Source organism: Scophthalmus maximus, chromosome 17 (assembly GCF_022379125.1).
Source record: "Scophthalmus maximus strain ysfricsl-2021 chromosome 17, ASM2237912v1, whole genome shotgun sequence".
In the NCBI taxonomy this organism is placed as follows: domain Eukaryota; kingdom Metazoa; phylum Chordata; class Actinopteri; order Pleuronectiformes; family Scophthalmidae; genus Scophthalmus; species Scophthalmus maximus.
The window spans coordinates 14,378,642-14,400,504 of NC_061531.1; the positions used below are offsets into that span (position 1 = coordinate 14,378,642).

General features: G+C 47.0%; 2 protein-coding genes across 6 annotated transcripts; both read left to right on the forward strand.

The window, feature by feature from the left end:
- The first annotated feature begins 1,154 nt into the window (after positions 1–1,154).
- Positions 1,155–18,600, forward strand: kank2 (KN motif and ankyrin repeat domains 2). Of its 5 annotated transcripts, XM_035616396.2 has the most exons (14): positions 1,538–1,664; positions 2,618–2,714; positions 8,120–8,206; positions 11,148–11,230; positions 11,525–12,910; positions 13,117–13,326; positions 13,418–13,523; positions 14,104–14,685; positions 14,773–14,860; positions 15,228–15,447; positions 15,906–16,048; positions 16,200–16,400; positions 16,502–16,600; positions 16,987–18,600. In XM_035616396.2, the coding sequence occupies exons 4-14, from the start codon at positions 11,194–11,196 to the stop codon at positions 17,041–17,043; spliced, it is 3,129 nt and encodes a 1,042-aa protein (XP_035472289.2). In that variant the 5' UTR covers positions 1,538–1,664; positions 2,618–2,714; positions 8,120–8,206; positions 11,148–11,193; the 3' UTR covers positions 17,044–18,600. The 5 variants fall into 5 exon arrangements, with proteins under 5 accessions (XP_035472290.2, XP_035472289.2, XP_035472288.2 ...); XM_035616397.2 differs by lacking the exons at positions 1,538–1,664; positions 2,618–2,714 and adding an exon at positions 1,155–1,441; XM_035616395.2 differs by lacking the exon at positions 2,618–2,714 and having other exon boundaries at positions 1,542–1,664.
- Positions 18,601–20,537: 1,937 nt separating this feature from the next.
- On the forward strand, positions 20,538–21,377 carry LOC118289420 (hemoglobin embryonic subunit alpha). The gene is made up of 3 exons (XM_035616419.2): positions 20,538–20,698; positions 20,798–21,005; positions 21,161–21,377. Exons 1-3 carry the CDS (start codon positions 20,601–20,603, stop codon positions 21,287–21,289), a joined length of 435 nt encoding a protein of 144 aa, XP_035472312.1. The 5' UTR covers positions 20,538–20,600; the 3' UTR covers positions 21,290–21,377.
- The last annotated feature ends 486 nt before the right edge of the window (positions 21,378–21,863 follow it).

Here is a 21,863-nt window from a genome sequence, read left to right on the forward strand (position 1 = left end):
TAGTCTTGGAAATATTTTTGTGAGTATCATATATTTCAACACAAAACAAAGATGCAACAACAACAAATAACTCGGTCTTATAGTAAAGATATTTGAAGCAAAGATTTTTGCCTCTAGTCATATTTTCAAGTGCAGCTCATTGTATTATTTTTAATCCTGCAGTTAACTATGTGAAGGAACCGGTGACTTGTGATTTCACTGATCACTTCACCGTTAACTTATCGCCTTTAGCGAAACGTGACAACACGCAGCTTAAATAACCTCTGCACTTTGATACTTGATGTTCGATCACATTCGCCTCCTACATTTTTTCACAGACCCGAACCGTTCACTATTGGATCTATTCGATCCAGATGTCTTCCAACCTCCGTATCGTCCGTCCAATTTCCTGTGGTGGCAGTGGGATGATCCACGCTGTAGCCCTGCAGTGTTTATGTAATTTACCAGAATGAATCCCCTTGTGTTTTACAATTGGGTACTTTTCACAACTACTTGCAGCTTTTCAGAGCTGAAGACGTTGTCAGTTAGCAACAATTGCTAAATAACAGTTTCTCTGCAGATGAAATTGCACAACAAACTGCTCTACGGTCACAGCAGCTCCACACTGGTGAGAATATGAACGAAAAAACACAAAGCAGAAACTTTTGTCTGTATGAAACAAAGATTTTGAAACGGTACAGAATGTTCCATGAAATATGTGGATATTCTGGCCAGAATGACAAGGTATGTAGTTAAAGGGGCAGTTAGTGATTTTGGAGAAAGCTTGTCACTCTTTTCCTTTTGCAAATTTACAGCTCTGGCTCGGCTGCGAACCCGCAACCTCCTTCATGGGAAGTCCGCCGCACTAACCACTAGGCCCAAACCGCGGAGTTGCAATGCCAACACGTTTCTTAAGGTGTGGACGAGGGATTTTTACAAACTCACATTGTTGCTTGGTGCGGTCCGCACCATTTTCTGTTGTTTTCAATTTACAGAACCTGGGCTGCACACACAAAAGCGACAGTTTACGGACGGTAAGGAAATATTCTCAGATTTTTTTTTACAAAACGTGTATTTCTTTAGAATTATTATAGAACTTATTCCCCCTTTAATGTCTGTGTTTGAGCTCTTCTCTGTTGTTTTTCCTTGAAAGTTCCTGAAGGTCCTTAAATGTCCTTTGAGTTCTACTCGGTATGTGGAAGAATCTTTGAATGCTCCTTTTGAAAGACCTTATCATTTCTGGTAGGGTCTATGGTCCTTGCAGGCTATTCCCTTGGAAGTCCTTGAAGGTCATTCGCAGGCCTTGAATTGAGAACATGGATGTCCACAAGGACCAACCTCGCACAAATGGTCGGCCTTTGGTTCAACATCCCCTGGGCAGCACCAGGAACTTGTGTGGAACCACAAGTCCTCTGTCAGCACTGGGTCCTTGAATGGCCTTGAAGAAGGCCCCGTGTTGCAGGTCAGTGGAGAAGCAGGGTCCTGACGTGTGTGTGTGTGTGTATAGAGTGGTGTGTGTGTAGAGTGGTGTGTGTGTGATCCCGGCCGGGCCTCGTGGCCGCTGGCCCTTTAAGAGGAGCGGGAGGAGGCGCGGAGCGGAGCATCTCGGCTGCGGTGTGTTTTTGTGTCTCTGTCAGTGAGCGCTCCTGGGGCCGAGGCGGCTGAACGGATTTTCCAGAGGGCAGGTAAGAACGGCTTTAAAAAAAAAAAGAAGAAATTTAAAAAAAAAAAAAAAAGAGGGAGAAGAAAGTCGCAGCTCCTCCGTGTCGGACGAGGCGCCTTCTTCTCGTGAGTGGGACTTCTTTTGTGAGGCGTCGGTCCTGCCCATTCCCCCTCCTCCTCCTCCCGGTCCTCTCCCTCCGAAGTAACGGCTCCCCTATCCCCCCCCGAACCGACCCCATCTCCGGCTCATGTTCATATTTCTGCTTATTAGTCGCGTTTTCTTCTCGTCCCTCCTGTATTCCTTTGCGTCCAGGGGGGATGTCGCGTGTCCGAGGCTCACGGTCGCTCCCCCGGTGCGTGTCTTTTTGTTTTTTTTGTTCAGAGCATCATCGGAGGCTCAGGGAGCGACGATAACGGAAAAACACCCTTTTGTTATTACAGCAATAATAATACTCAGACTAATTCTATTGCATCTCAAATTGTCTCTGTCCTGCTGCAGGGTGCGAATTCATTACGATTATTGTGAAGCCTTTATTTCCCTGGCTTTTAATTCTCATCACACAGGGACATTGCTGTGCAAGTATTCCTGTACAATTCATAGCTTGCAGTTATTTTCCTCATTTATTTGGCTGTTTTCTTCACGATCTAAACTTTTACTTGACAAAAGCTGCACTTTCAGTGTCACAGGTTGCATTGCCACATTTCTAAACTCTGCCTCTGTTTGCCCTTTATTTATGAAAACTTTCCCATAAACATATAAATCTATTACAGCAATGCAACCATTTTGAATTTAATGAAAGCAAGAAAAGAGAGCAATCGAGTGAAAAGCTCTGCTGAGGACTGTGTGAGGACTCCGGGGAGAGGGTGGGTCTGTGTGCATTCTGCAAGTTTTCATTAGTTCCAGATGTTCATCAGCCTTTTTTTCTGCTCTGCTGCTCTTTGCCCCCTTCACGTTTGCTCGCCTCGCCGCTCGGAGCTGGTCAGTGGTCACTCGGGGTGGAGTTTAATGTCCCCAGATGAGGATGGATGAGGTCTGACGGAGTTGTGTGTCAGCAGGGCAGATCAGGAGGAAGGTAAACAAAACTAAAATTCACATAAAGCACCCTTTTTTTTTATTGGCAATACTGATTTTCTTTAATAGAACATATTAGTGGGGTCCTAATAGGGGGGAAATATAGGGATAAATGAATGTTTGTTTCTTCCTCCCTGGAATGTTTTTGACTCTGCGTGACAGGACGTCTCATGATGTGTGTGTGTGTGTGTGTGGCAGACTCATCCAGATTCATCAGTAAACACATCAGATGTTCTTTTGCTGAGGGGACGGGCAGAACTTGGCAGGATGTGGGGGGGTCGGGGGGTGTAGTCATCGGCCCGTTTGCACCGCATCGTACAATACACCACTGTCCTGCTGTTGTGTAATGGGGCTGCTGCTGCTGCTGCTGCTCGTGTATTAAATCACCTCTTCAGCCGAATGGCCAGAGATTGTAGCAGCTGCATGGCACTAAATATGGGCTCATGTCATTGCCCGTTGCCTGGGCGGCCTGGAGTCTGTGGCTCCAGTTATTCGTCCCCCCGGGCTTTTTAAAGTATGTCCTCATATTTAATCCTCCAGTTGCAACCATAACTGCCGCGGCTGTAAAGTTACACCTGCACCTCTCAACAATGGTTTTTGAGAACAGAAACTCAACATTACGACCTAAGGAGGAGTCATGGCGGGGCTCGCTGTAATCGTTTTTTTCCGGGTGGATCTCACAAACTGGCGACTGTATAACTCCTCGCTGTTTTTGAGATCTGGCGATTGTCGGTGTAATAACAGTGAAAGCCGACTCTTCCTCTTTGGGACCCCTGGAATCCCATCACAGACCCCTGGGAGCCCCCCCCCCAATGGGCTGCAAGCTTTTTGGGAATTCCTAATCAGGTTTGTCTGCAGCTGGACCCTTTTTTTTTCTTCTTTTTTTTTTACAATTTAGTTTTTTTTCTTCTCTCCCCTGAGCTGGAATGTGATTTGTCTCATCACACCCCTGCATTTGGACGCAGGGGTGCTGCGGTGGAATGCGAGGGGTTATAAACCCCATTTGCACACTGGGCCACACGCCGGGGCATTTAAATGGTTCAGCGAGGCTAATGAAATTACACCCTGAAGCCTGCATGAGACTGTCTGTCACTGTCCAACTCCAGATTAGCTATTTGGGACAGTTTCACTGCACGATGAATTATCTGTTCTGTTCAAAACAATCATTCTGATTTAATTAAAACGACAACAAAGACATTAGGGGTTTCATTAGTTGAAATGAGGGACGATTAGCGATCAAAGCATCTGCCCCCCAAAACGTCGCTAATGAGCTTTTTTCACTGTACATGCACGCAGGGTTGTGTTTCTTCTCATTGTGTAAACACATTCCGGTCATACAGGAGCAAAAGCCTGAATATTTTGTTGTTGTTTTTCCCAAATCGGGCCGTAAACACACACTTTTCACACAATCACAACAGCATTTTAAGATAATTAAACAAAAAGGCTTTGAATGAGACGGGGATTCGTCTGTAGGGCAGGGATGCACATATGGCTAAGTATTATTGTATTGTACAGTATTATCAGCCTGATTTGGTCGGAACAGTGGGGGTTAATTATCTGGGGTTAATTCTCCAGCTTAACCATATTGAAGGGGGAACCAGTGAAGTAATGGTTTCAGTGAACATATGGTCTAATCAAGTTTTTGGAGTTCTAGAGACAGTAATTCATTATCTGCCTGAATAATCTGACTTGATCTCCTTTAATAGATTATTCACTCAGAAAGAGCAAGGCGGACTGTTCCCTCTAGAAACGCAACACAAACAAAGTTGGAGCAGTCCGTGATATGGACGTTTTTCTCCGCCTGTGTTGTTGTCTTTTTTGATCATCTGCTCTCCTCGAATCAGGAAGTAATTGGTGAGACCCCCAGAGAGGGAACCACTTAACTAGATCGCCGCCGCCTCAGTGGGATTACTTCCTCTGTTCCGCCGCTCCGCCGGCCGCTCGGCACCACAACACAGCACACACACGCTGACCCCGGGCCTTTGACCCCGACACCGCTGCCCCGACCACGGGCTCTCAAACCAGCACATCTGACTGGATGTCTGGACTTCGTCTTCCTCCCCTCGCAGACCCCGGAGTCTCCTCTTCAAACTGTGCAGCAGTTCGGCCTCTCAGCTTGGCATCACTCTTAATCCCCACCTCCACAAGCGAACAGGAATTTTCTCCCAAATGCCCCCCTCCCTTCTTTTTTTTTGTCTCTTTTTTTCCGGTGCCGCTCCTTGCCGCTCGGTCCCACCCTCGCTCAGTTTCCTGTCGGAGGTCAGCACAATGACCAATAGCAGACCGGCGAGTGTTTACTCTGCTCCTGTTCCAGGGGTAATGTGAGCTCCCCGGCCCCTCCCTTTGGCCGTACTCTAGGCTGCTCCGGCCCAGAGCCGTCCGCTCCTCCATACCACCGCTCCTTAATGTAAAAAACAGGGCTTTTTTTCCCTGATGTGCCGCGAACCCTGTGAGGAGACGTCCCGTTGGGTTAAGATTGGTCCTGACGTTTAAAACCCCAAATTAGTGAAAAACCACACGTCCCGCCCGCAACACAAGAACTCACTGTGTTTACCATGTTGATGTGAGGTCATCTGGCATCTCGCTACACACGATGATGAAGGGCCCCCCCCCCCCCCGTCTGTCTCATCGCGCGATGACGTGCACAGCCCAGCCACTTTACGCTCGGTGACAAATGGCCGTTGTTACATCTACACTTAGCGTTGTGAAGCTCTTCAGAAGAGAAAATTCGGTGTAATTTTTGCCTGATATATTATTCATTCAGGACCAGTTGGCTGAATGAAGCCATCTGTGTGCTGCAGAGTGAGGAGGAGGAGGAGGAGGACAAAGAAGTCTTCGTAGAAAGAGCAACAACAGTGTCTCCTGTCGTGATCTTAATGTAACATTTCAAACTCTTGTGCACGTCTATATATAAGGCTTTTGTGGCTTGTCACTCCCAGGGAGGAAAAAAAACGAAACCCTCTGAACAACAATCGGCCTTTTTTTAAGTTGGACACAGTGCTGCTCCTCGATTGTCGGCCTATTTTTGGGGGGAGTGGAATGCACAAATGATGGTAATCTTCGAGGTGGAGCCCTTTGAGATTATGAGAAAAGGTCCTTTTTGAAACTCGATTCACTCATTTTCTGGTTTCCTTCCAGCTCTGACAGGAGCAGACTCCGCTCTGATGTCAGCGGCAGGATTCGCGGTGATTCATAACTGGTCGCAGTTCAAAATCGGAGAACAGTCACGGTCCTCTCATTCGAGAAGTTTCCATCTAAAACTCTCAGCAGCATTTATTTTTTTCTTCTCCCCCCCTCCACTTGGAGTTTTGCCTTTCTTTCCTCACATTCCCACTCTTTTTTGCCCCCTCCCACCCCCAGCCCCCCTCATACTGTACTGCTCTCCGCTGCTCTATCCTTCTCCCCCTGCTCCCTTTATTTCTTCCTCATTTACGCTCTCCCTTCTCCCTGTTACTCTTTCTCCTGGGCTGGGAGGAAGTGACCGGGTTGTTTCTGGATCCCCGGGGAATAGAGAGATGGAGCTCCCTTTCCTGTAACCCTTTCTTCGTCAGACCACCGCCACATATATCATCTCTGTTTTGCAACGTCACTTAGCCTGGTTTGATGTGAGTAGCACATGCGCCGGCAACGCTGCATGATTTCTTTTGGCGGCTTTTGTTTGCTCAGAGCTTACATCAGAAAAAGATGCAGTTCGTCATCGGACCGTTAAGTTGACTCTGCTAACGAATCCAGAAAGTGTTTCATCACACTGTCAAGATTTATCATCGCGAAGACAGACTATTTAATAACGGCTAAATCGCTCGTCTTTCACATCATCGGTGCCCTCGCCTCAATAAATCAACTTAAAAGCTACAGCTATGTTTGTTGATCCAGTGGGAGTCTTCGGGCCCGGGACAGTGTGTTGGCGCGTTGCGGGATCCGTGTGTTTTCATCTGCGCCGTGTGGGAGTCGGCGGGAGTTCAAGTTGTCTCCTGTAATGTTTGGCATTTGTCTTGCACAAGTATTCGCCTTCTGCAGCGACACAGTGCTCGGCTCACCGTCTTTAATCCCGTCCCGTCCTTTCGAGAGGGATTTCGTGGCATCGATGTGTACGTTTTCGATAATCTGACAGGCCTGTCTTTCGTGTTGTATATGTTTTTGTTCTGTATCTTGCATCATTAGTTGCGCAGATAACAAGTCGTTCCGGAGCCTCGGGCACTTGAGGAATCTGTAGACATCAACGCTGCTCCTTGTGTTTCCAGGTTCCGTCAGTGTGCGGGTCCTTAACAGCACTTCGTCAACTGTTTGTTTGTTTTGAGGCAAATTTCCTTGCCACACAGTCACACACACACCGCCCCCCCCCCCCCCCCCCCCCCTCTCTCTCTCTCTCTCTCTGAGATGCCCCTCCTTGCTTTATATATTAGAACCAGCTGTGGAGCTGGAGGCTGAATGAATGGCTCTTTGTGATTTGGCTATCGTTCCAGTCTAAAAGGTCTGTTCCCCCAACCCCCCACCCCGCTCGCCCCTCCACACTCTGTGATATTGGCATGACAACAATATGAAACAATGCACCGAAGCAACAGCACGTCTTGTTATGATTTTATGCAAAGGTTACAGTGTTGTTGCTCTCTTAAGAATGCGAGACCCTCCCAACAAAATGTCCTCCGCGCTCCACGAGTCAGCCTGACTCTGATCAGCCGGAGCTGAGGCATGAGAATCGGCAGACGCCGTCACACAGCTTGTCTGGCCGACGTGTAGTACAGTGCAGTGCACACTGCACAAGCTGCGAGTGTGCGTCGTCCATGGAGGGAACACATTATAAGGCTCATCAAATCAGTCTAGCCTCAAGTCTTAACAGGTGATGTGTGCAAATTGTGGCTGTTCCCACCAAACTGGCGGGCGTGTGTCAGTGTGTGCCAATTTACTTGGGAGGCAAGACAAACACAAAACATTGCCCAATCAAACGACAGGGAGGCTCCCGCAGCCTTGGGTTGATTAGAGAGCCTCGAATTAGAGAAAGGAACGACTCGAAGGGAAAGTCTGCGGGAAAGCTGGGAGAGGAGGAGCATTGGGTTGGTCTTCGCCCAGGTCGCACTACGAGGAGGTCAGAGAGTCACTGGCATCGCGTGGGGGTATATTCTTCACATCCGGTCCGTCAGTCAAAACCATGGAATGTTTTTGAAATGTTTTTCTCCGGCTCTTGCAGCCGGTGTTTATAGTCTCGCGGGGGGCCGCCCTTTCGCAAACCTGTCATAAGTCCGTCTTTGTCAACAGACCTACACACCTCTCACCAATGGATTTTACCGACGCCCCCCGGATGACTACATGTCTAGATGTCTTCCTTTGTTGTCACGCGATTTGCTTTTTTTTCTTCTGTGCTGCAAACTGTGACAGTCAAAGTTTGAGTTTCCTTTTGTTTCCCCACAGGTGCTGCCTGTAACCGTGCAAGAAAAGGAAGGCAGAGAGCGAGGAGCCCGGGGAGGAGAGATCCCGTCCTCGCAGGGCAAGCAGCTGGTATGAAGCGGAAAATAAAACCCATCTTTTCCTAATTCACAAACCATTCCCAACCTCGAGCAGGATAGCAATCACCGAAGGCTGAGAGAGCGTCAGTAAGCCAGCGGTGGAAAAATATCCATAAATATCGTCTCTGGCTGGTGGGGATGAATGGTATTTCTGACTTGAGCAATGCCGCGGTCTAATCCTTTGTAATGGCAATAATAATTAGGTGACCCAATGAATTGTAGCAATGAGTTTGATGAACGCGGGTGAACCGACCTCGAAATGAAGCCGGGCAATTTAAAATCAATCTCCGGGGGTGGTCTCCATCCTCTGATGCGCCAAAGACACAGGAATCTACAGTGTATACACGCTGTAAATCCACATTTTTAATCCCTCCAGATACCATCGTGCAAAAGTGAAGGCTGTACATGAAATGAACCTGAAGCTTTATCTGTTTATCAGCTGCCGCCAGAGGTCAAAGGAGCTGCTGTCTAGTGCAGTTTTTCTCTTGTGACATCTTAACAGGACATACTGCAGACGTGTAATTTGTGCTGGATGACCTGCATCTTACCCCCCGAGGGTTGTCTTAGTCTTAATGGCAGGGAACGGAGGGAGTAGGCCAGGCGATGTTAACTTCCCTTAGTATGGTATGCAGCTGTATCTGGACGTGGGGAAGGAAGGGGGGGGGGGGCGGGCAGCAGCCGAAATGGGTGCAAGGCATTTGTCTCGGATGAGGCTGCGGCCAGGGAGAGTTCGAACGGAAGAATGGCGGCGTGGCGCTGGGTGAAGGGCGCACACTGGTCTCTGTTCAGACGTCGTCTCAAAGGCACTCTGTTTGCGAGCGAGCGAGGTCGACCCACTCCACCACACACTCACATGCTCACTTGCTAACACATCTGAAACACGCAGTGAGCCGCCGTCGGGAGAAGCAGATGTTGAGGCCTGGTGGCGAGGGTGTTTTCGGGGGGGGGGGGGGGGGGGGGAGGAATGGCGCGCTGAGCGGCAACAAGGAGGGAAAGAGGCATTACACAGTAGAGAATAATGCGCGAGGTTGAGAGTGAGGATTTTATTTGAAGAAGTAGAAAAGAGGAAATCGAGTGGACCGTGACATCCGTCATGTCTGCGTTTGCTGGGAAGGTCGGCTGCCAGACTGCAGACTCTAATTATATCTCATCAACTGTCCCCTGTCAGCGCTGTCCTCCACCCTCCTGTGTGCACACACATACACACACACACACACACACACACACACACCCCCACCCACCCATCGCTGTCCCTGCTCTCACTTTCTCACACATGAAGTCATACCCACGCGGCACTGTACGGCACATAATCAGTCTCACACTTTCATTCCGTACTGGAAATAAACAGGCTCTCACACTGTGCCATGACGGCAGCGAGCCAAAAGTTGCTCGAGTTGCTGTTAATTCTTTCTTTCATGAAATTAATCCATATAAACGTCGCGATGACAGAGCGCTCTTCACATCTTCAAGATTCACGCAGCTCTCCCTTTCTTTCTTTCTTTCTTTCTTTCTTTTTTAATTTAATGTAATTGTTCTAATCTCTTGTGTTTAGCCTCCATGTAAATTTGTCATACAATTGACTTCTTGGACATCTGATAAATTCCGTCTGTGTCAGCTGCAATATATTTTGGCCTCTATCAGATTAAATTTAACATTGGAATCCTTTCATTCTATCTCCGAGCAATGATGCATTTCAATTTGGTTAATTTTGATGTGGCAGGGTCAGTGAGTGTGTGGTAATCTTGGTATGAGAGGGTGACGAAGGGACACAGATAAGGGGAAGTCACACAGAGACCTTAAACTGACTCCAGTACTTCAGAAATACCAAGTCAATTTAGTCAGTGTTTCCAAATGTCCTACTTTTCACAAATGAGCAAGCAGTGACCAGGGTCACAAGATGGAGAGAGAGAGAGAGAGAGAGAGAAGAGGAAGCAGCCTCGGACCAAAGAGGACTGCGTATGTCCCAAATAAAAGGCAAAGTTTGAGGTTTGCAGTCCAGACTTCTGATCTCAGGCCTTTAAAGTCCCTGACGATGCTCAACTGGCCAAAATCTGTGGACGGCTTAAACATTACGTCCCCGAGTTCCCACAAAGTGATGACCTAGAAAGTTAATCTTTTCCAAGCAGACACAAACGCCGCCGTTGTGGGCTCGACGACATCACTGGTTTCTCTCTGTGGGAGGAGGGAGAAGAACAATCTTTTTGTTTTTTGAATAGTTCAAATTGAAGTATTTTGTCGGCGGCTCACTGCGCTTTCTCTGTCGAAGTAACGAGCAAGTGAGTGTGGAGAGAAAGAGAGAGACAGTGACCCGCTGAAACCTCCTGATCGTCAGCTGATGTCGGGAGGGGGGAGAAAGCCCCAGAATAAAGCATAAAGAGAGAACAAATGGAGGAGGGGGGGAAGTGAGATGTTGAGAAAGCGAGGGAGAGAGAGTGTGTCTGTAAAAACCAGATTCGAGAGGCGAAGTCGACGTGCACAGATGATTCCTAATAAGGTTGTAACTGGCAGTCTCAAACCTCTGTCCTGGAGTTAGCTGCCAGGAAACTTCTTCTCTCAAGGCTAAGAAAAGAAACAAACACACAATTGACTGTGACCCGCTACACGCCGAAAAATGAGCGGATAAAATTAGAAAAGGGAAGGCGGGCGGGCGGGTGAAAGTAGTGAAAGAAATATTAAAACTATTTCTGATCCGTGATACGAGAAGTACAATATGGACAACAAGAGCGATAGTTTATGGCTCGGGTAGGAGCTCCCGTCTGTCCTTACAGTATGTCCACATGAACGCTGATCTTATCAGGATTCTGGTGGCTTTTCACAATCATGTGTTAGTAACTTCAGTCTTTTTATAGCCGCAAGAAAATCTACTTGTTGTTCTTTTTAGAAAATCTTTTGTATGCTCGTTCATAATTTCAAAAATGAATCTGTCTCCACAGGTGAGAGTTGGTGGATGACTGTTTGAGAACCCGCCGCAGGCTCATCATGGCTCAGGTGCTGCATATGGACCCCGGCTTCCCAGGTGCAGCAACTTCACATTCTCCCTATTAATGCAGTTATTCTAAAACAATTCATTGTTTGGATTTAAACTGTCAAGACAACTCGTAAAATAACGCCACAGTTGTGATATCCCAACGCTCACAAAGTCGGGTTATAGTGAACTGCACTGGTCCACTTTGGGCCTAATTTGGAGATTGTTTCAGAGCACAAACATAAATACACAGTGGCCCAGAGTTAATGCCATTTTCTAAAGTCTGAGCCCAAGATTAGACGCAGATTTCCGTTTGTTTAAAGTTGATTTCCTTCCCCCCCTCAGGGAAACTCAACCCACCTGCTCCCGCTTCCCTGCACGGCAAAGAACAGGAGGCGCCCTACTCAGTGGAGACCCCCTATGGCTACCGGCTGGACCTAGACTTCCTCAAATATGTTAACGACATAGAGAAGGGAAATACTATAAAGCGGGTGCCTATCCAGCGTCGGCCACGCTATGGCTCCCTGCCCCGTGGCTATGGCTATGCCGGCTCCTGGTGGACGTCCACGGAGTCCCTGTGTTCCAACACCAGCATGGACAGCCGGCACTCCTCCTTCTCCTACTGTGCTCCGGGCTTCCACACGTCTCAGAGGCCCAGCTTCAGCACGGCCCGGGTGGAGAAGACCCTGTTGGATGCACGCAGGAAGCTGGAAGAGGAGAAAGAGGGGCGTCGATTCTCCAACCTGGGCAGCATGCACAGCAGCGTGGCAGGCTCCAACACCTCCATCAGCAGTGCACACAGCTACAACCGGGCCCATGGTGGAGGTGGATCCTTTACCCCAATGAGTTCTGGCCTCTCCACCCCGGTGACCCCAACCCCAGCCCACTTGCAGCATGTCAGGGAGCAGATGGCGTCAGCCCTGAGGAAGATTAGGGAGCTTGAGGAGCAGGTGAAGACCATACCTGTGCTCCAGGTGAAAATCTCTGTGCTGCAGGAGGAGAAACGGCAGCTCAGCGTCCAGCTGAAGAGCCAAAAGTTCCTGGGCCACACTCTTGGTTTCAACCGCGGCCGCTCCCGAGGGGAGCTTTATATCGACATCCCCGAAGAAGAACTGAGCAGTGGAGCTAAAGGCAGCAACAAGCCAGCAGGGCCACTGTCCCCCACCACGCCCGAGGGCTCCAAACAAGACTCGGGGTGTGAGATTGAGGACACGGTAATTGTGGGTGGAACCCGACCGGATGCGAAGCGGGAGGTGCGCACCATCGGAGTGGGACCGGAGAACTCGAGGGGCAGTCGTCAGGTGGGAGTCGGGGTTCGGGAGGAGGACCTGGGGCTGCTGCCGGAGACGGAGGCGCTCAAGAATCAAGTGGGTCAACTTGAGGGCAAGCTAAAGTGGACAACGCAGGAGCTGGAGGCTGCGCAGCAGCAGCAGCAGCAGCAGGCAGCAGCAGTCCAGAAAACTCCTCAGGCAGAGCATCCGGTCATGGCCACCAGCGTGGGCTGGCAGGGGCCGCAAGGCTGCAGCCTGCACACTCTGGTCAGCTTCACGCAGCAGCCCCAACAGAGGGAACAGAGAACTGTGGGAATCCAGGTGTACACACTGGAGCAGCCGACTGTTGTGGAGGTGGGGACTCTGCTCCGGGCAGAGACCTGCAGCTCCCCCGCCCTTCAACCCGCCGGTGGAGTTTCGGAGGGCTACCACACAGGACAAGCTGAAGGTCTGGATTCAGGTGATAGTCTATGACCAAGTATACAGAGTTAACAGTTTGTTACTTAAAGCTGGGCAGTCTAATGCAGCCCAACGCATTTATGAAACATCTTTATTGACTGTGTCAATTTGGACCCGATGTTGTCTGTCCTCTTGAAAGTAAATTTGAACGAACAAAACCTTAGAAACGATTCTTGATTTATCTTGTGTCTTCTTTCTGTCTCGCAGACGTTCCGGTTGAGTTGCCGATCGCCGTCAGCTCCAAGCAGGTGCGCGATGTCCTGAAGAGCGAGTTGTCCACCTCGGTACCTGTGGCTAATCCGGCCATCGCGGTTGGCACGTCCATTAATCAGATCGGCTTGATGCATTCTCAAGGAGGAGAGACGCACCTGCACACAAACACAGTGGCCGTCCAGTCACAAGAAGGCCCCAAGACGGGTAACTGGAATTGTTACTATCATTCTAACTTGTTTTAATGACATGACATTGTTCCGGCTGTATGTGTGATTACTGGTGTTCTTTTTTCCAGCCTCGTCCCCTCAGTCCCTGAGGTCCATTATGAAGCGGAAGGCAGAAGGGGAACCAGGTTCTCCCTCCACGAAGAAAAACCTACAATTCATTGGCGTCAATGGAGGGTAAGTGTCAGTGATTGCAGACCACCAGTCAGTCATTTCCATCCACTTAGTGCTGTGGCAGGCAGGCACCCGTCCCTGGTAATAGTGTTTCACACATAAGCCGCTTTCAGACATGCACGGAAGTCCGGACACTTTCCTGAACTTTACCAACACATTTTCCGACACAAATGTCCGAAAAAAAGGCTCCTTTTCTTGAGCTTTTCCCGCCAGCACCCTAGTAAAACTTCTGAGTGAGCCCGTGTGAGAATACAGCAGGAAAATCTCCCTGGAAGATTCCCGGCAAGTGAGTTGGCGCTCTGCCCAGCCGCCACCCCTCGCCAGGATATTCCAGAAGTGTTCCTGCTGTTTTGAACGCGGCTGACCTGGACAATCTTCCACTGTGTTCTTCATATGAAAAAGGAAAAGTGCGGACCCAATTTTCCTGACATTTTTTGAAGGAGTTCTTGTCTGAAGACAGCGACACAGTCTGTTCTACCTAAGCGTGAGAGTTAAAAAGCAGAAATGTATTTCCTGCTTAAAATACAAGTCTGAGTTGCAAAGAGTTTTGAGTTCGACTTTGAAACGTATTCTTTCCTTGCAGTTACGAATCCACGTCGTCGGACGACAGCAGCAGCGAGAGCTCCGACGAGGCGAGTGACTCTAGTGAATATCACGAAGCCAGAGAAAAACTACCCGAATCTTCGGCCCTGCACCAGCAAGCGGCCCTCGCCAGGGTCTCACTGCCCCAAGAAAGCAACAGCGTACCTCAGCAGGCCGCCGCCAATCTGCCAGCCGTCGTGACAGGAACGCAGCACACTCCCAGCCAGTCTGCGACCGTGGACGCGAGTCTGCCGGACAAAGTCCCCCAGTCACCAGCAACGGATTCTGTTGTGCAAAAATGTGCCTCGCATGAGCCGCCAGCAAACTCCTCTGCCCCTGGAGAGGAAAAGCACACAGTCACACTGGAGATCACCTCCGCACCATCAAGCGCCGGATCCTCGTCTGAGCAAAGCTCCACAAAGTCGCTGGTGTCCTGCTCGCCGTCGCCGTGTGTCACTAACACCGCTGAGCAGCAACACGTCGTCCAGGCGGAAACAACCGCCCTCTCCGGCCAGTCGCAGTCGAAGCCAGCGGCTGAGAGCAGCACGAGCGACACTGCCACCGCGTCAGGCAAACAAGTCAGGTAAGCATACACACAGTTTAAACGCACAGTCTCAAGCTATCTGGGAGCGACAGTCTCTGACTGCGTTTGTTTCCTCGTCTCCCTCAGACTGGAGCTGAGCGACGCCCTGATGTCGGCGCTGAGCGCCCTGCAGAAAGCCCTCGGGGAGCCCAACGCCTTCAGTCAACAGGGAGCAGTGGGTGTTTCAATTTATTTATAACTTCATTTCACCGAGACAACTCACTATCAGAATCAATGCTCTCAATCCATATGAATGTCCTCCTTTAAAAGAACAACAAGGAGCAGGACTAAACAGAAACAGTACTGATCGATTTATCTTCCGGTGCACATCAATCATCATGAACTCTGCCCTGACTCGAACAACAGGGGGGATTGTTTTGAACCATGTGACCTTTGAACTGGAGGTTCTAGGTATCTGTCAGATGTGTGCAGTCCTAGAAGAGCAACTAGCACGTTTCCTGCATGATTCTTCCTCCGTGTCTTTATGAGTGTCTCCAGTGTTCGTGTGTCTCTTAAGTGTCCTCATTGTGTCTGTATCCCAGAGGGCGGCCTACACCACCGTGCTGCAGGAGTGGCTGCGCGTGTCCTGTCACAAAGCTGCGGACACGGCCGCGGTCAAGGCCCACATGGACGCCTTCACCTCGACCTCCCCTCAGCTGCTGCAGTTCGTGATCAACATGGCGGACGGCAACGGCAACACGGCGCTCCACTACACCGTCTCCCACTCCAACTTCCCCGTGGTGAAGCTGTTGCTGGAAACCGGTGAGCTGTGTGTGTGTGTGTGTGTGTGTGTGTGTGTGTGTGTGTGTGTGTGTGTGTGTGTGTGTGTGTGTGTGTGTGTGTGTGTGTGTGTGTGTGTGTGTGTGTGTGTGTGTGTGTGTGTGTGTGTGTGTGTGTGTGTGTGTGTGTGTGTGTGTGTGTGTGTGTGTGTGTGTGTGTGTGTGTGTGTGTTGTGTGCACAAGAAAATAAGTATTTAGGGAGAAATCGGAATGATAGAAATTAGAAAACAAAAGACTGATTGAAAGAGGCAACAGGCCGAAAAGTTGTCTATTTCCCTAAGACCATAAAGGTGACTAAGTTGTGGTATGTTGTCTTTGTTTTCCTACATTTAAAAAAACAATACAACTTTTCATAATTAATGATAAATTATCAGCCAGCTCTAAATAAGATCAGATCTGTTGTGTCATCTATCACACCGATCTCCCTGTGCACCTGACAGGCCTGTGTAATGCTGACAAGCAGAACAAGGCGGGCTACACCGCCATCATGCTGACGGCTCTGGCCGCCTTCCACTCTGACAGTGACCTCCAAACCGTCCTGCAGCTGCTGCGCACGGGGGACGTCAACGCCAAGGCCAGCCAGGTGTGTGTGCGCCCTCTACTGCTCACTGGTGTTAACTGCACCTCTACACACAAAAAAATCTAAACCCGTTTCAGAGCTGGAATGATGCTCACGGCAGCGTGTGAATAAATGACGGTTGATCATTTTTGTTTTCAATGATGGGCGCCTGTAGGCCGGACAGACCGCACTGATGCTAGCGGTCAGCCACGGCCGAGGGGACATGGTGCGGGCACTGCTGTCCTGCGGGGCACAGGTCAACATCCGCGACGACGACGGCTCCACGGCGCTCATGTGTGCGTGCGAACACGGCCATGTGGACATTGTGCGTCAGCTGCTGTCTGTGCCGGGCTGTGATGCCACTCTCACCGATAACGTAAGCATAGTATTATCCCCTGTCTATGTTTCCTTGTCTTTTTTTTTTTTTTTTGGACACCATCATCTGACTACAGTCATTTTGTTGTTGTTTTTCTACAGGACGGCAGCACCGCGCTGTCCATTGCCCTGGAGGCCAGCCAGAATGACATCGCTGTGCTTCTGTACGCTCACCTCAACTTTGCAAAGCCTCCTTCCCCTGTGAGTTTTCCTCGTACACACTTATCAAAAGTGACATTTTTTATCATTTAAACTAGCCACTTTGTGCCAACATTCAACAGTGAGGGGAATGTTTTAAGGAAGAGGAAGAGAGAGTCTCCACAAATGTGTCCATGTTACAATGTAATGCAGCCAAATTACTTCTTTTGCTTTAAAGGTAGTGGGAGGGAGGGTTATTCTAGGAAATGTAGGAAATCACAAACTGTAGAAGAGAGTGTAGATGATGCAAAGTAAAAGAAAATAGATAATCTGCGCAAATTGCTGGAAGAGACTTAACATCCGAAATGTAATGCATAAATGTATCTGCACGTGGAACAGTTCATTCTAACACCTTGGTTTTTCCTTTTTCTTTTTAAAACTTTGTTTAGGTTTCACCTAAGTCTCCTCTCTTGGGTTCCTCGCCGCCTTCCGGTGAAACAAAATAAGCCACGCCCCCTTCTGTGGCTGACAGTCGTTCCACAGCCAACCACTGCAACTGCTCATATTACAGTGTGATCTTTCTCTCCCATTGTGTAATTAAGAAAGACATTGTGTGCGTGCGCGTGTTTCCACCCTCCATAATTTAAGTTCAAGATAACGTGCAGATCATTTCGTGACAGCTTGCACCATTATTATCTGTTGGGGGTTTTTTTGTACACCGTGATCTTTTTTGTTTGGATGAAACACAGTGCTGGATGAAAACATGGTTTTCTTGTGTGGTACAATCTGAAAAGTAAACGTGTAAAGTTCATATGTAAACATCAGCGCAGTCCGGCAACAATCCAGTTGTCAACACTGCTTTTAGTGGCACTTACCAGTCGAAACTGTTCACCAAAATCACACTATACAGTTCATTATACACTCGTTTTTTAATTCATACAAATCTCACATCCGTTGCTTTAAAAGAGCAATATTTTGTCATTGTAATATCGACAATGGTTGTTTCACAGTAGCATCGTTATGTGTGTGTGTGTGTGTGTGTGTGTGTGTGTGTGTGACCTTCACTGTCATTTGGAATAGCAAGCCACCCCTCTCATAGATAAGTGTCCTTGCATCAACTAGCTCATTGGTGCTTCAAAAATATCATACGGGAAAACACCAATTCAACAATATATCAATATTTATACACAAGATTTATTCACGCAAGAGTATTTTTGATATAGATTTTGTTTTTAGTCCGACTCAATTCGGGACCTCCGACGATCAAGATTTTTTATTTCCCAAGCAATAGTTTACTTATGACACATTTTTTATGACAAAATTTATTTTCTGTGTCCACCACATTTTTCCAAAGATGTTTCTCTCCTACCAGCTCTGTGACACTGTATGTTGTGGTAATAACGTTAACGCAGGCCGAGAACGATGTAGAAGAAGAAGAGACATAGTCAAGTGTTAATCTCTGAAGGCTAGGGTACTATGGTCTTTGTAGTTTTTTAATGAGTGAAGGTTTATAGGATGGTTGTAAAGAAAGGTTTGGGGTGTATCTGTGTTAATAATATTCTGTTCTTAAAAGATTTAGCGAGACTTTGTCGAGAAGCGACTGAAAGGCGCCGGGGAAGCCACCTCTGGCGTGGTGAAATTTGTCAGGGAAACAGAAAGTGACTGATTGGGGTCTTAATAAGGATGTTCTGTGTAAGATATGAATTTCAAAAATAATATATGTCAATATTAACTGCCTAAAAATCAAATTCTTTGAACTAAAGTGCGTAGGCTATTGATGTCAAAAATTTCTATTACTTTTTAAAGTTTTTTTTCTCTCCACAATTTTCATATTCACTTTGAAGGAAATCAATTTTTTTATATAAACTTTCAAGTTTTTTTAATTTAAGTATATATCTTTTTTTATACATATAGAATTTCTAAGCGCACGCCTACTCAATGTAATCACACAGCTCTTCAGTTTATGTTTTTATGAAGGTTTATCAAAAAATTTGCATTTGTGTTTCTTCTCTTCTAATTGGTGCGTGTTCTTTTGGAAAAAATAATAAATGTGGACCACACTGTTTCTATTGCATTTATTCAGTGATGCTTTTGATTGCATGAAAATTGCCACTGGTAATGGAAAAACATGGTAAAAAAGAATAATAATTATATATATGTACACACATTTCCACAGCTTTTAAAGTATTTGAAGTATACTTTGCAGTGCATGTTGGAGAAAGTCCTCTAGAGGGCGCTCCAACACAAACTGTTGGCTATATGTTCTTCATTCTCCAGCACATCCCTGGTTGTGGAGCAACACTGAGCACTGTTGTATTACTAGTTAAGATCCATCAGAATCATCATTGGGCCTAAAACCATCCAAACGGTCTTAGCTGTAGTAGCCTGTTTAACTCTGTCTGCACTTAATGTACTCCATGTGTTCCCATGACATTGAGAATAGGCGTCACATGGTGGTAGTTTGTTATTGTCCGTATTTTTTTAAAGTGTCTCAACAGGTCGATGTCTCCTCGTGAGGTTTGTGGCCGGATGCGATCATAGATGCAAACAAGCCGGTTCGATGTCTCTCAAGCGACTTCTACTGGAAGAGTAAGTAACATCTTGAAGGCTTCACGTGGGATTTTTGGTCACACACAATAAAAACAGTCATTAACTAACCTTGGTTGTGTATGGGGCTTGTAAAATATTGTGTATGGGGCTAAAATCTCCATCCATTTGGATCCACACCAATTTAACCTAAACAAACTGAACTTAGTGTGGTATTGTGCATATCTGTCAGTCAAACATTAAATAAAACAAGTAAGACTGACATTTATGTAATAGTTCTAATGAACTCAATGTGTTTTAAATACATAAGAACCAGATTTATATATTTATAATCAATAAATCCAATTTGTTAAAAGATGATTAAGTTTAAAATCACCTGAGTTTATTAGTTCATATATATATATATGTATTGTGTGTGTGTGTGTGTGTGTGTGTGTGTGTGTGTGTGTGTGTGTGTGTGTGTGTGTGTGTGTGTAAGTGTAATAATCACTTTGAACAATCTCTAAGAAACAAAAAACGTGTGACAGCTCCAGCTGCAGTCCTCAGACAGCTGCTTGTCTTCGGGAGGAGTCGGTGAGATAACATACCTCTGTAAGACGTGACATCAGCTGTAGGTTACACCCACCAGCAGCCAATCAAAACTGAGATGGTTATTTTCAATTTTCTATCATACACAAAAAAAAGTTCCACTCGCTGCAGCTCTGACCGTCACTCACACAAATCTGACAGTGTCTCCAAGTGTTGAATCATCATTTCACTCATTTTCCCCTCACATTAGCTCTTATTGTCTACCCCGATCATGACCACTGTGGAGCGGGTAAATTCAAACCACATGGACGACGAAATGAAATGGTCATAACTGACAGTCGGTTTATTTTCATGTGGAATAATGAGCTCTGCATCCAGTGTGTGAATGAACCTCATGAGAAGTTCAGCAGCTTAATTACACTCGACAGATCAGATAAACTGGAAGAAAGAAAGAAAAAAGAACAAACTTATCTGTCCCTTCGTGGATCCAGCTCACAGCTGCAGTGCAGTGGCTCAGATAAGCCCTATAGAAACTCACCATGCGTTAGCAGAAAACTGAAAATAACTTTACTCATCTCAAGAGGAAATTCCTAACTTATATCATGTCTATTATTATTACAGAGCTTTAAACTTTTCTTGAATTAGGCCTGCTTGGTCTCGATATAGATGCTAGTTTTAGATATATATGGGTTCTTTTAAATTTGTCATACCTGATAATAAACTACAATCATTAAAATAACCTATATGCCAGTTATTGCAATTTTTTTTTTTTGCCTGTAATCATACTGTCAAAAGGTTTTGAGGTTTTGTCCCAGGGCCATCTTGGTAAGATTTTTTTCTTATCTCATGCGAGCTGCAAGCCATCACTCGGACCGCCTCGTGCAGCCCATCCTGGAGGTGGTCCCGGGTGTGCCTGCGCTCTGTCTCCAGTATAAAACCCCCTCGCGGTTTGAGCTCATCACAGCAAACAAGTCAAACCACAGGCAAGATGACCAGTCTCACCGTCAAGGACAAGGAAACAGTCAAGGCCTTCTGGGCCAAAGTGTCTGGAAAGTCGGAGGACATCGGCAAAGATGCTCTGGCCAGGTAAGGCACACACATCTCAGAACATCGTGTCCGACCTGCTCCAACAATGACTGTTTGAATTTCATTTAATTCATTCACTTGTGTTTTTCTCACCCACAGGATGCTGATCGTGTACCCGCAGACCAAGACTTACTTCGCCCACTGGAAGGACATGAGCCCCAACTCTGCCTCAGCGAAGAAGCACGGCATCACCGTCATGGGTGGCGTCGCTGACGCTGTGACCAAAATCGACGACCTGAAGGCAGGTCTGCTGAACCTGAGTGAGCTGCACGCCTTCACCCTGAGAGTGGACCCGGCCAACTTCAAGGTGCACAGCCAAAGCCTGTAGTTTATGTGGAGCACAGTTTGACTCTGTATACTTAACTGAAGTTCCTACATGGAGCATAGGAATACGTTAGCTGTGATCCAAAATCCCCATACATGCTACAAATGTGTCATTATTCTTCTGTTTCTTTTCCACAGATCCTCTCCCACAACATCCTTGTGGTCATGGCCATCATGTTCCCCAAGGACTTCACCCCTGAGGTCCACGTGTCTATGGACAAGTTCCTTGCTGCTCTGGCTCTGGCCCTGGCCGAGAAATACAGATAAACATCAGGGAGAAGATGACGGAGACTGCAGCATGAGCTTCATTTGCACAATGAATAATAAAATGCATGAATGCAGAAACGCAAAAAAACCTGTCTTTTCCTCTGATTCTTTTGGGATGATTTGTGTCATATGAGGGTTAGGGTTAGAACAGTCATATAGTGACAATATCCTAATCGGTTAATAGCTCCACAGAAGCCGTTACGGAAAAAATTAACAGACTATTTTTCTACTTCTTATATATATATATATATATATATATATATATAATTATATTTGTGTATATATTAGTATTTCTTTTTTTCTTAGTTTGATAAGAATCAAGTTTACACTGGTACCTCACCTGTAGCCAAGGAAACAAACAAATATTTACGTACACTGGAGGACAAAATCTATCAGCTTCTCCCACCTACTAGTCTTTTATATGTTGTTTTGCCTTTGACAATATTATTCTTAATAACATTAGTAGTAGTAGTAGTAGTAGGAGTAGGCTATTATTATTAATAATAAAATTATTAATATAATTAGGGCCTTAGCTCCACTGACAAAGTCAGAGCGAAGACCCATTGTATTTGAA